Below are 13112 nucleotides of genomic sequence, written 5' to 3' on the forward strand. Positions count from 1 at the left end.
AGGATGTCTTATGCCCAAAACCCATCAGTATTGACACGAGAATTTGTTTGACGAATCAGATGATGATTCAGATATGTTCGTCAAGAGAGATGATTTCGATGACGAGAATGACGTTGATGAGAACGATGATGACGATGAGATCGATGCCGAAGACGGTGATTCTGAATGAAGTATTTTGGTTTTTTTTTTTTTTAAATTCGGATATTAATTATGTTTTCTAGGTTGTGGTTTTTTAATATTTGTTGTTTTCTAGTAGTTTAAAAAAATTAATATTGCTTATTTTAATGTTATTTTTAATTAATGAATGGGTTTTTGTTTTTATTTAAAATTTATGTTTATTATTCATATAAAAAAATATAAATAATCAAAATCAATTAATTTTATTTAAAAAAACAAAAAAATATATGTGAAGAAAGTTTCCGACACCGGCTTTTGGTGAAGAAAATGAAAATAGAGGAAAATATGACGTGACAAGGAAAAATGAAGGAAGTTTTCCACACGCACCTTCCTGTCTTAGAAAGTGAAGATTTCAATTATTGATGGAAGCATCTCCTAATTTGGCATAGTTAATGTATTTTATTAACTTTAGTGAAAAAAAATTGTTGATAAATGAAAAATAAAATATATTGCCTACAAAAATAAATATTTAACTATTTTTACGATTTATTATTCAAAAAATTCATATAACTGACCCAAACCCGTTTTATTTTGCCTGAATAGTTTCCCTTGTTTGCAAATTGCAATTGCCCTCGAAACAAGTCTCATCTCACGGCTTCTGCACTCTCGACCTCCCCTCCTTTGGCTTCCGTCCATATAATCCCCAACCGCATCTCTCTCTCTCTCTCACTGTAGCTCTGAACAATCCTCACATCGCGATCATCATACTCTTAATCCCAATTTTTGAGTAAGTTCTCACCCTTTTTCTTTCGTTTCTGTAAAATTTAATGCAATCCCATATCAGTTCTTGAATTATTTCGCCAAAAACACTATCTTTCTTCCATAAGTTCCGTAACAATGTGCTTCTTTGAACGAAAACAAGACATAAGGGATATTCAATTGACGATTTTTGTATTAATTGGTTTTTAATTTATGTTCTGGGGTAGCGTAGAATTTTTGATATCATATTCAAACATCTTTTCTCTCTTGTTACTTCCTTTCGCATTTGATTCAGTAGAGGGAAACTATATGAAATGCTAATGCTTGCTAGTGTTTGTGAATTTTGACTAAACGCGACTAGTTTTAGCTGTTAATTGTGTAATCCACGTGATGTATATTCTTAATTCAAATCAGTTTGAATCGCCATTTGAGCTTTTTATCCGCCAATCATGTTTGGATTTCTTATACAAATTAGTATGCAAAATCCAAATGTGCTAAAAATTGAATTAGCTAATTGAAGATGGGGTTCTAAATTTCTGTAATTTTTCCTTCGCACACCAATCCCAAATCAACCATTCAAAGAAAATGAGGGCAAATTTATAAAAGAAACATCTAGATTACCTTTTTGCCTATTTCCTATGTATGTATGTTCTAATTTCTTCTTTTTCTTAACGAATTTTTCAAATTGGTTCTTGTATGACAGTGGATTTTGAGGTTGATGACGATGATGTCAATGGTGAGGTACTACTAAACTCCACAGAGCTTGAGATAGAAAGCCGAAAAGGCGATGAAGATGACAATGACAATGACAATGACAATGACATGGTAGGATGTTCCCTTGAAGGTGTATTATTTCACAACAACCATGACATAAAAATCGATCAAGATGAGCCCGAAAGAGGCATAATCCCACTAGATGGGTCCCACAATGTTAACATTGAAGAACCATATATTGGTCAAGAGTTTGAATCTGAAGCATCTGCACATGCATTCTACAATGCATATGCAACAAAAGTTGGATTTGTTATCCGTGTAAGCAAGCTTTCAAGATCAAGGCGTGATGGAACAGCTATAGGAAGAGCTCTTGTTTGTAACAAAGAAGGGTTTCGGATGCCAGATAAGCGTGAAAAAATAGTAAGACAAAGGGTGGAAACAAGAGTTGGTTGTAGAGCAATGGTTTTAGTTAGGAAAGTAAGCTCTGGAAAATGGGTGATTACAAAATTCGTAAAAGAGCATACTCATCCATTAACACCTGGAAAAGGGAGAAGGGATTTGATTTATGACCAATATCCGGTTTGTCTTAATCTCTATCTTATTCTATCAGTTTGTTTGATCTCATTTATTTTACGTTATATGGAATGACTTAATGGGTTAAGCTTGAAAAGCGTGATTAGGGTTTTGATGCAGATTTTTGATTTGGTTGATTGCAGAATGAGCATGATAAGATCAGGGAACTATCACAACAGCTAGCAATTGAGAAAAGAAGATCAGCAACCTACAAAAGACATTTGGAAATGGTTTTTGAGCACATTGAGGAACACAATCAGTCATTGTCAAAAAAGATTCAAGAGATTGTAAACAACGTGAGTGCAATGGAGTCGAAAGAGATTGAAACTCATAGATAGATAATAAGTTTGAAACTTCTTGTCTTTTTTGATTGAGAATAAGTCAAATTTTTCGTCATATACAGGAATCTTTAGATGGTGTTGCTTCTTGATTTGCAACTTACTCATTTTAGAAAATGTTTCGTTTTTTTTTTTTTTTTTTTTTACTTTCATCTTTTGAAAGACTTGTGTACAAGTTGAAACCTTATATGGTAGTTAAAGGGGATAAATGCAAGAAATAGCAATGTGTTTTTACTTTTGTTTGCTCTTGTATTAAGTAATATACATCTTAATATCTATAAAACATATTGCTTTTTTTTTTTTTAATGTTTTGTTAATTACAATCGACTAAAAAAAAGTCAAAAACCATGATATTATTTTTAAATTTTAGTTATAAGACTTACGAAATATATATTTAGCCAAAAAAATATATATTATTTTAAGTCATCGTAAATATGTATCGGCCATTGTTTCAACATTTTCTAATATTCTAACCACTTACTCGCTATAAGTGGTTAGAATACTAATGTAATCAACTCATTTTTAAATTTTGTCGTAAAATAATGTAATTAACTTTAACTTCTTAAACATCATTCTTATTTTTGTTGCTAAAAAACATAAACATTAAGAATAAAACATGTTAATTAGAAATAAATAAGATTATTTTGACAATATACAAGTAAGACTTAAAACCAAGTATGGATCATTATTTGTGTGCTCTTTCTAACTCAAGATAAATTGATAAAATAGTAATGCTTTATAAAACTTCTTGCATCTTGTGACATTATTAATTTTTATACTCAGTTAAAGAGGTGAGATCTGGTAGTATAATTGTAAAATCATTTTTCACCTCATAAAATTGTAAAATCGTCAAATTTTGATATTTTAATAACCATATGACTTTAAAACCCTTAAAATGGCATTTAGGGTTCGATAATTCACAGCTCACCTTTCTCCGAACTGCCACCATATCCACCTTCGAAGCTCACCGCATAACCTCCGTCGACTAACGCACTAACGTAGAATTTTTCAAAGCTCGCCTCCAACTTCTACAGCCTGATTTGTGAGTTCTAATCTTCTAATTTCTGCTCAAGTTTATTTCTTTTGCAACCCCATCGAATGAGTATGATATTTCAGGATTCGATTATCGTTAGTAATAACGTGTTAATTCTTCCCAAAATTAAATGGAGTTATATGTACATGTTTACAGAATGCAAGCTCAAATCCTCTAACTCGGTGGTCATGTTTTTTTCCCAATTAGGATTTCTATTTTGAGTACATTTGAATATCGCATGAAGTAATATCGCACCACTTCATGAATCCTATAACGTTGAAATCAATTGATTCTAAATATGTTATTTTGCCTAATCCCCATTGCTCTTTTAACATTTATCAATTACAGTTTATGTTTGCTGTTTGTTTGTTCAAGCATGAAGGATAAATTAAATGTCTTCCTTCTATCATGATCCAACAACTGCTTGTAGAACACAATCCACATGCCATGAAGGAGATATAGCTTGGAATCATGCAAGTGAAGTTCTATCCATGGATGAAAATTTGGAAAATGACATTGAAAAGACAGAAACACCTTCAGAAAATAATCAAGAACCATGTGAAGGTATGCTATTTGAATCAGAAGAAGCAGCAAGAACATTTTATGATGAGTATGCAACCCGGGTTGGTTTCATTACCCGTGTTTTATCCTCTCGTAAGTCAGAGAGGGACGGAAGCGTAATTTCACGTGGCCTTGGATGTAGAGGTGATTCAGAACATCATAACAACAAGAAGAACACTATGAATATGATCCAGAAAAAGAATAAAAAAAGTCGAGAAATTTGCACAGCAATGATTTTAGTGAAGAGAGAGAAACCTGGGAATTGGGTTGTTAGAAAATTTGTGAAGGAACACAATCATCCACTTTCTGTTTCAGTTTCTAAAAAACGTGCAACATTTGTAAGTTTTCATTCACTTCTTTATATAAAATCTTGTTAAAAGAATAATTTTTTTAATATTAATGTCTTGTGTAGGATGAAAAAGACAAGAGAATTCAAGAACTAAGTGGTGAATTGCGTGTAAAGAAGCGATTAAGTGCATTATACAGAGAACAACTTCTTGCTTTAATGAAAGATGTTGATGATCATAATGAACATCTATCTTCAAAAGTTCAAGTTGTAAGAAATAATTTAAAAAAACTTGAAGCAAGGATTGTATAATTGTAAGTATTTATTATATCTAAATTTCCCATGGTGCCCTTTTGAGGTTAGTGTTTATAGAGTTCGAAACCTCAAATAGCTTTTAAAACCATTCTTCATTGATAAAAGTATAAAACAAGTTTACTTCAAGACTCATACATAGGAATAAAAATTGAAGTCATAAATTCAAACTTGAGGTGTTTCCATATGAAACTTAATAAAGTTCGACTCATAAATTCAAACTCTAATAAAAATTCAATAAAAACTCAACCTTTGTTTTTTTTTTTTTTAACAGCTACTCATACTCTCTAATCTACTCATAAATTTACACCTAAAGACAATAATGGTTTAAATCTTGAAGTATTTGTATCCATCTAAAGGGTTTTTCATTCCTTCTTCCCAATCACCAATTTTCCTTCCACCAAATACTACTTGTTGTATACCCAAATACCTGCCAAATTTATTAAAAAAAAAAAAAAAAAAAAAACATTTTCAAACATTATTAATCCAGACAACACTTTATCCTTAATGAGAATAAATAAAAGAATCAGAAGCTTACTCTGAACTCAATACAGTGAGACAATTGAGAAGAACATCAAGAGCAAAGTAATCTGAAGTACCTATGTCTACCCTGTTTGTTCCACATTTTTCAAAACTTATTAATTAATTATTTTACAAACATATATTACAATATAATTTAATAAAATAATATCAAAATTCCATACCAAACACGTCCCCAATTATCCTGAAACTCAACATCCCCAACATCATGAAACGATGATGGCATCACATTGAAGCCCTTATCTGCATCATACAAAGGATTGTATTCCATGGATGTATTTGCCAACTGCCACGTATACATCACAATTCACAAATTTAATATTATATATCATGAAATCACTACAAATTATTTATATATATCATGTTTATCACCTGCAAATTAGATGAATTATATGCACCTAATCGACCCATGACATACCATGACTGAATAACCTGTGTGTCACGTATAAACAAGATTAATTAATTATAGATTTTTTTTATTCTTTGTTTAAAATGGAATCAAGAAAATGAGAAGAATTTAGTTACACTGCCAATTAGGTCAACATCTCGATCAGAAGGTGGACCATATAACTTGAACCATATATGGGAACCAACAGGACTGAAGCTGTTAATCACAAATCAAAAGAAATTAAGAGCGATTATGTTCATCGATCATCATACAAGAGTGTAAATACAAGTTAATTACTCTCTAAATGTGACTTTGAATGCAACAACAGAACCAGTTTTAGCTTTGTGAAAATCTCTCCCTTTTTTCCGAATCCTATCTTCAACCTGTACAATCATATTTGTTGATTTTGTTCGTCGTTTAAACAAATGTAAGATTGCAGAAATGAAAACAGATACTGTTATTATTACCTTCTGTCTCATTTGTTCTGGCTTTCCAATGGTGTCACCAAGAACATTTCGAAGCTCAATGTCGTTTTTTGCTGCATCTTCTAATACCCTGAAACCATTCATGGAAATGGTTTGGCTTCAAGGTTGAAAGAATGGGGAATTGAATGATGTAAGAAGAAAAGGGGGCGAGAGATTACTTAGCCCAAGAAGGATAATTGTGAAGTCGTTCGTATTCTCGTTTCCTCTTCTCTTCTCGAACCTTGAGCAACCTCCGCCCTCTAGCGGTCGTACCTGAGCCTTTCGCGTCTTCGACTACTGAACCGCCGCCATCGCCGTCCTTGTTACCGGAGGATTTCGCACTTACGGTGACGATCGTTGTTCTAATGTTCCCTGGAACGAATTTGGGACAGAAATAGAGAGTTTCTTGATTCAATGAAATTGAAGAACAGCGATTGAATGCGCTGCAGATGTGCATCTTCCAGATTAATAATTTGGTGAAGATCGTTGTATTGAATTGAAGGTTATGGTCGTTTGAGGATAAGCAGACGTTAGGGTTCTATGGGGGTTTATCGTTTTGAGCGGATAAATGTAGTTATGTTTAGACATTGTTTGGGATTTTATTACGAAACTCACTTTGATAACTTTTGGGCAAAAACATTTATTGATTTATATCGGTAAAAAAATGAATTTTCTAAAAGGTTTGTGGTAGGAAAAAAAATGTTTGAATTATTTTTTTAGTAAAAAGTCTATTAGCTTATATATGTTTTAGTGAATATTTGTCTTTACATATAAAAGTTAGAAAAATTTTAAATTATTGAAATCTTTTTTTTTGAAAGAATTAATAAAATTTATTTTAAGGGGTGTTTGTTTTAGCTTATTTTTCAAGTTTTTAGTTTATTGGTTTATTTTTTGAGCTTATAAAAAATTAATGTTTGGATTAGCTTATTAGCTTAAGCATATGAACTCATTTTATCTAAAAATAAGCTATTTTTCATAAGTCTCGAGTGAAAACAATTTTTTTTTCCAAATGATTTGCTTATTTGTCTATATTTATCTATTTACCCTTAACCTTAAATATTTTTTCTTTTCTCAACACTATATTATTCTCCTTTTTAGACATTTTATAAAAATAAGCTAATCAAAACACTATTTTTAAAAAGCTTATTAGCTAATAAGTTATAAGATAATCCAAACACTTTTTAGACTGTTAGTGGTGTTCGATTGCACATATGGTTCCCGATTGAGGGCGAGACCCGTTTGGTTATGCTAGTTTGGGTAAGACCCATGGGCGAGTCCCGTTTGATTATGTTAGCTTGGGTGAGACCCATGGGCGATGCCCGATTGGTTATGTTATCTTGGGTGAGCGGACCATTCAGACGTTTGAGGTTGTAACATCTTGATATTTAGGTATTTCCACTTTTAGCCCTTGATATGAGTATTGTTGCTTATTGGACCAAAATGGCATTTTTGTAAATTTTGGGACTCGATCACGTACGTTGGGCGTACGTGGTAGAATCCCAAACCCTAATTTTTAGGGTTTGGATCCTATTTAAACATCCTTAACTCCTAAGACTTCTTTCTTTCATCAGCCCCCAGCCCCATTTCGACCCCTTTGCAAACCCTAATTCGATTTGAGCATTCTTGAGCCATTGGTGTGTGTGTGTTTTGGTGTTCATAGAGGAAGAATAAGGAAAAGAGAACAACTTGAAAGTTAGGAACAACCTTGGATCTAGAAGTTTTACACACTGCTACATCTCTATAAGGTATAAAGTTCATACCTTGAGGCTTATTTGGTTAGATCTAGCTTGTATGATGTTATTATGTGCTTTTGTCCCCAATCCATGTTTTTCTTGAGTATGTCATGCTCTAGACCCAAATGGATTGTCCTTCTAGATGTTTTTGGAGTATCTAAGGTCACAAAAATGCAATCTTAATTATTAGTTTTCTTCCATGCATGGGGTATAATGTCTTAATGAGTTAAGAAGTTAGGGTTTTTGCTATTGGGCACTTAATAGCCATGCAAGACCATAAAGTTGGAAACTTTATGGTTAAGGACGTTAGTTGAGGATTAGATCTGGAAATTAGGAAAAAGAGCTTAGGGATTAGGCTCTTAATAAGAAGGAAAAGGGAGCAGTTGCGTATGTTAGGCGTAACCCAAGTACGTTGCGCGTACGAGGTCAAACCTTGCGTTTTTGGACAAGCCTCGTGTACGCTAAGCGTACAAGCTGAGTACGTTGGGCGTACTCAGCTTTGTTGACCAGGTTTGACTTTTTGACTTTGACCAGGATTTAACCAAGTTTTACCTAAGGGTATTTTGGGTATTTTGTGTTGTATTTGAGATTGGTCACTATTTGATGAATAGGTGACGAGTAGAGCTGATCTTCGGAGCAGAGACCTATTCAACTATTTGTTCGGACTAAGGGGTGAGTTTTCCTCACTGTTCTTGTGGGTCGAACACACCAATGCCGACCCATTTGATTATGTATCATGGTATAAAGGAAGTTGCTATCCTATAGTGATCTGTTAGATCTGTGTCCTAGTATATAGGATGTTGCTATGCGACAGTGATCTGTAGATCTTCCTGTTTGTCTGTTAACTAATTATATGTTATCTGTTATGTATATGTCGACATGTTATGGTTTGGGTTGAGGCTTTACTGCTATATGCGTGAGCTAATAGACTGGGGGTAATTCAGCCTGATGGCTGTGAGCCCGAGGGTATTCCAGTTCGATGACTGAGTGGACCCATTACATATTGGTATTCCCGTTTGATGATTAAGTGGACTCATTGCATATTAGCATTCCAATCTGATGAATGATTGGGCCGGGGGTAATCCAACCCGATGGCTGTGGACCCAACGGTATTCCAGTCCAATGACTGATTGGACCCAACATGCAATGTTGTATATGTTATGTGTGTTGTGGTACTTTGGGGGAACTCACTAAACTTTGGATTACAATTTTCAGTTTATTGTTTCAGTTACTTTAGATGAATGTGGCAAGACGAAGGCATGATTGTGCACATCCTTCGAATTTTATGTTATTTGGATTTTGGGATACTCTGATTATTGATTATCACTTTTGAAAAAATGGTTTTGTAAACAATTATTGTCCTGGGGTTGTTTTGGAAAAATGAAAATTTTACTCTGATTTTTGGGATGTTACAAGTTGATATCAGAGACTTGGTTTGAGAGAATTGGATGAACATTCGTGTGAATCCAGACTTAAACTAAGGAACTCCAAAAGGTTTTCAAAATGATTTTCAAAAAATTGTTTTCAAAAGTAACCAAGGAAGGATGCGATGTGTACAATCAGTCGGAGCAAGAAAGTATACCCCAAGTTACCACACTGTTATTGTTATGATTGTGATAGAACTGCATGCTAGTGATAGGCTAGGGATCTTCAAGAATTGCATGATAGAATTTCCTGATGTATGATGCCTGATAGCCTAGGAGGATCTCTTGTATGAAATTGACATCATTACTGTAGTTGCTTAGTGTGTGCATCATAGTTGTACACAACTAAGATTCTATAGCCTAATAATGTTTGATTTGGCCTTACTTCCTATTCCTTGTTTGGTTGTGGTCTTAGGGTAGGATCAAGTATTTGACTGTCTATAGGATCTAATATTATGTATAATTAGTATGTACGAGTGGCTGCAAAGTTGGTGGAAGTTTCATGGATGAGTAGGTGTGTGAGTAGACATCCAGATGAGGCGTGACTAGTCACTCTCGAGAGAGTGAGAATAAGATGTATGTGTATCCTAGTTGTATTTGTTTTGGGCAGTTTTTGATGATCCTTGGGACAAATGTGGGTCGGTGTGGACAGTAGTATGGGCCCGTACTACTTGAAGCACATGACCCGTACGCGTAGCAAGGTATTCATAAACCCTGAGGGTTTCGTCTGTCTGAGATGGTTATTCTGTTATGAATTGTGGCATTTATGATATATTCTGGTTTGTTTTCAGTATGGTATTCACGAGGGGATTTCGTTATGGATCTGGAGCGGGTGTCTAGGATAGGCCAAGATTGACTGATGATCAGATTTGGGAGATCATCGCCACTGAGGTGGCTGCTGCTGATCGAAGGTCTTTGTTGGAGATGTTTGGGTCTATCAAAACCCCTATGATTGAGTGTTGGATTAGTGTCTAAGTTCATAACTATATTTGGTATGTACTTGACCCGATTAGCATGGTCCATTTGGGTTGCATGGCATCATGCATTTGGATAGACTAAAATGAGATATATAACACTTAAGGTTTACTAATATATTATAAGCTCTAATATATTAATAAGATTATTTAATTAGTATTGATCAAGAATTAGTTTGGAATTAATTAAGTGATCAAAATGAGACTAATTAAATATATGAGTTGATTGTGTAAATCATCCATACTTGTATAGTGGGCTAATGCTCCATGGATTATCAAGTTGGGCTAAAACCCATTGGATGATCCATGGTGTTTTTGTACCCATGGATCATGGAAATGAAAGGCCATGACAATTAGGGTTTACATGGTGTAACCCTAATTGTGACACACTACATAAGCATCTTATTCTTCCCAAAAATCGGCCACTATGAATGATTGGTGAGGGCTAGTCGATTTCATGAAGTGGTTCATTTCTCTCTAAGTTATTCCAAGTGTATTTAGTGTTGTGTGAACCATTTGAGGTGTCACACTTGGGGCACTAGGCTCTTGAGCTCCATGGAATCAAGCTACATCAAAAAGGTATGTAATCTACCTAGTTTTTGTTACACTAGTACTTATGATTGTATGCTAGTTAGGGCAATACCTTGGAATATTCATATTTGTATGTATAATAGAGAAAACATAGATCAAAGGTATTTAGGGTCGCATGTACACTTAGGAGTGTTAGAATGCTCAAAACCCAACAGTAGTATCAGAGCCTAGGCTTGTTTTCTTGTTATACTTGCAAAATTGGCTGAAAAATCGAAGTTTGTTGTTGTCTGCTCAGCATACTCGCCGAGTCCATGAAGGGACTCGACGAGTCCAAGGCAAAGTTCATCCAACTCGCCGAGTTGGTTCATGCACTCGACGAGTTGGACCCCGGACAACATATCTTCGACTGTTTTGGCTGGAAATGGACTAGGAACATTACCCTAAGCTGTTTTTCAATTTATAAACCTGTTTTTGATGTGGTAATGTTCATGCTAATCCAATTTCAAAGATAATTGTCAATAGATTCATGTTTTGTATTAGTTTAATGGTTAGGCTAATTACATGAAAATTTTTGATTGAATTATCTTGTTCTTATGAGTTGCTTAGATTAATAGAAAAATTATGTGAAATTGTTATTTTCAATCCAAATTAATCTAATAGTTGATTCTAAAATGTGTTTTTGTAACTTCTCCTCAAGTTATATGAAAAGTCACATTTAAGATTCATAAAACTCATAAATATTTCCATAGGTTATGATAAAGAAAAGTCATATTCTTTTAATAGTTTAAAGTCTTCCATAACTTGTCCTCAAGTTATGGAACTTGAAGAGTTTTTTGAATTAAAACTACTTTAAACACATAAGTTATGGAATTGAATAGTTTTGAATAATTTCAAAACTTGCCCTCAAGTTTTGGAATTTATAAAGTTTTCCCTTATGAATACTTTAATTCCAAGTTAAGCCCTTAGAATTTTAAAAGTTAAAATTCAACCCTTATACTTTATAGTATTATAAGTTAATATATATATATATATATATATATATATATGAAATAGCAAGTCAGTCTTACCGTTAGTAAGCCTCATTCACGAAGCCGGTCTATAAGGGGGGGTATAAGGTTACTGCCTATAAAATAGCAATTTAACGCATGTCCACTCTCACCCACCACTCCCTTGACTGGTGGAGGGTCGTTATCCGAACGGGTAAGACAAGGACAAGAATTCCCCCTTCATTAAAAGTATTAATGATAAATATAAAGTAACTAAACCTTTTATAAATTCCCAATCTTAGTTATTTTAGGAAAATGTGAATTTGGTGCTAACCCATTAAATTACACTTTGCACTTTGCTTAAGTCGGTTAGTGGAGCGCGTGTGGTTAACCGAAACACTAGCTGGATTGAACAAGGTACACAAAGGGTAACTTAATGTTTATCATAGTATCGACGGAGCGCGTGTGGTTAACCGGCACATCGATTAAGGGGTAAATATTAAAGGTACCAAGTATATTTGCATGGTATTTCACAACTTGTTTTGTGATCTTCGGCATCCCAGTCACAAAATTTGAGAGGGCACAATCGAGATTGAAACATGCCATTGAACAGTTCAATGAATCTCAAAAGATCTAGGAGTTTCAAATCCAAGTAAAACATAATTAAATTATTTCGTTTTCATGGTGGAAATTGGTGAATCGTCGTTCTCCTACCTTCAAATATTTTATAGCTTGGATTAAGGCATCCCTCTTTCACGTTATAATAGTATTGTGTTGGGTCCTAGCCTTAATATTTCATATTGGGTGTTATATTAAGAAATTTAGATCAACCATCTTGAATATCTCCCAAAAGATGTCTTGTTCAAACATCTATGATCTTCCCAAATGTCTTGGAACTTCACTTCCTCCACCTCTATCAATTATTCCCAAATGTTTTTGAAAACCCTAGCCTCCAAAGAACCCTAATCGAAATTAGGGTTAGGGTTTTGAAAACCCTAGCCTCCTCCCTTGAAAATTTCGAAATATGCTATAAAGATTAGGGTTTCTTTGTTTTGGATAATAGTTGCCTTATTGGATAATTGAGAAAAATAAAGAAATTATCCTATCCCCATATTTTCGAAATCTAGAAGGGATATGGATTAGGATTAAATTAATTGTTTAATTTAATTAGATAATCCTTACAAGATTTAATAAATTAATTAAAAGTTAATTAATAGATAAATATTAAATCTAATTAATTGGTTTATTTAAATTTAAAATTTAATAGTTTAAATTTCGAAAAAAAAATTATATAAACCCTTGAAGTTTTAAAATGTTATTAAAACACACCTTATATATATATTATAATTAAAAGTTAAATATTATATATGTATAAGAAT

At 33.6% G+C, this 13112-nt stretch overlaps 3 protein-coding genes across 5 annotated transcripts; 2 read left to right on the top strand and 1 right to left on the bottom strand.

Annotated features, from left to right (window-relative positions):
* The first annotated feature begins 719 nt into the window (after positions 1-719).
* Positions 720-2735, top strand: LOC145096064 (uncharacterized). Its single transcript, XM_079033838.1, has 3 exons — positions 720-904; positions 1580-2169; positions 2307-2735. Coding segments are annotated over exons 1-3 (786 nt in total). The 5' UTR covers positions 720-903; the 3' UTR covers positions 2502-2735.
* A 656-nt stretch (positions 2736-3391) lies between these two features.
* On the top strand, positions 3392-4743 carry LOC145096072 (protein FAR1-RELATED SEQUENCE 5-like). 3 transcript variants are annotated; one of them, XM_079033849.1, is made up of 3 exons: positions 3392-3543; positions 3883-4433; positions 4508-4743. In XM_079033849.1, exons 2-3 carry the CDS (start codon positions 3927-3929, stop codon positions 4691-4693), a joined length of 693 nt encoding a protein of 230 aa, XP_078889975.1. In that variant the 5' UTR covers positions 3392-3543; positions 3883-3926; the 3' UTR covers positions 4694-4743. The 3 variants fall into 3 exon arrangements, with proteins under 3 accessions (XP_078889975.1, XP_078889972.1, XP_078889979.1); XM_079033846.1 differs by having other exon boundaries at positions 3393-3543; positions 3910-4433; XM_079033853.1 differs by having other exon boundaries at positions 3394-3543; positions 3965-4433.
* An 89-nt stretch (positions 4744-4832) lies between these two features.
* LOC145096070 (structural maintenance of chromosomes-like protein, putative (DUF3531)) lies at positions 4833-6671 on the bottom strand. Its single transcript, XM_079033842.1, has 8 exons — positions 6265-6671; positions 6089-6176; positions 5919-6004; positions 5759-5837; positions 5606-5665; positions 5398-5519; positions 5232-5303; positions 4833-5123 (listed from the first exon to the last, which is right to left on the bottom strand). The coding sequence occupies exons 1-8, from the start codon at positions 6540-6542 to the stop codon at positions 5021-5023; spliced, it is 888 nt and encodes a 295-aa protein (XP_078889968.1). The 5' UTR covers positions 6543-6671; the 3' UTR covers positions 4833-5020.
* Positions 6672-13112: the final 6441 nt, after the last annotated feature.

The sequence above is a fragment of the Lactuca serriola genome, chromosome 1 (genome assembly GCF_051521515.1).
Source record: "Lactuca serriola cultivar US96UC23 chromosome 1, Lser_US96UC23_V15, whole genome shotgun sequence".
Taxonomy (NCBI): Eukaryota; Viridiplantae; Streptophyta; class Magnoliopsida; order Asterales; family Asteraceae; genus Lactuca; species Lactuca serriola.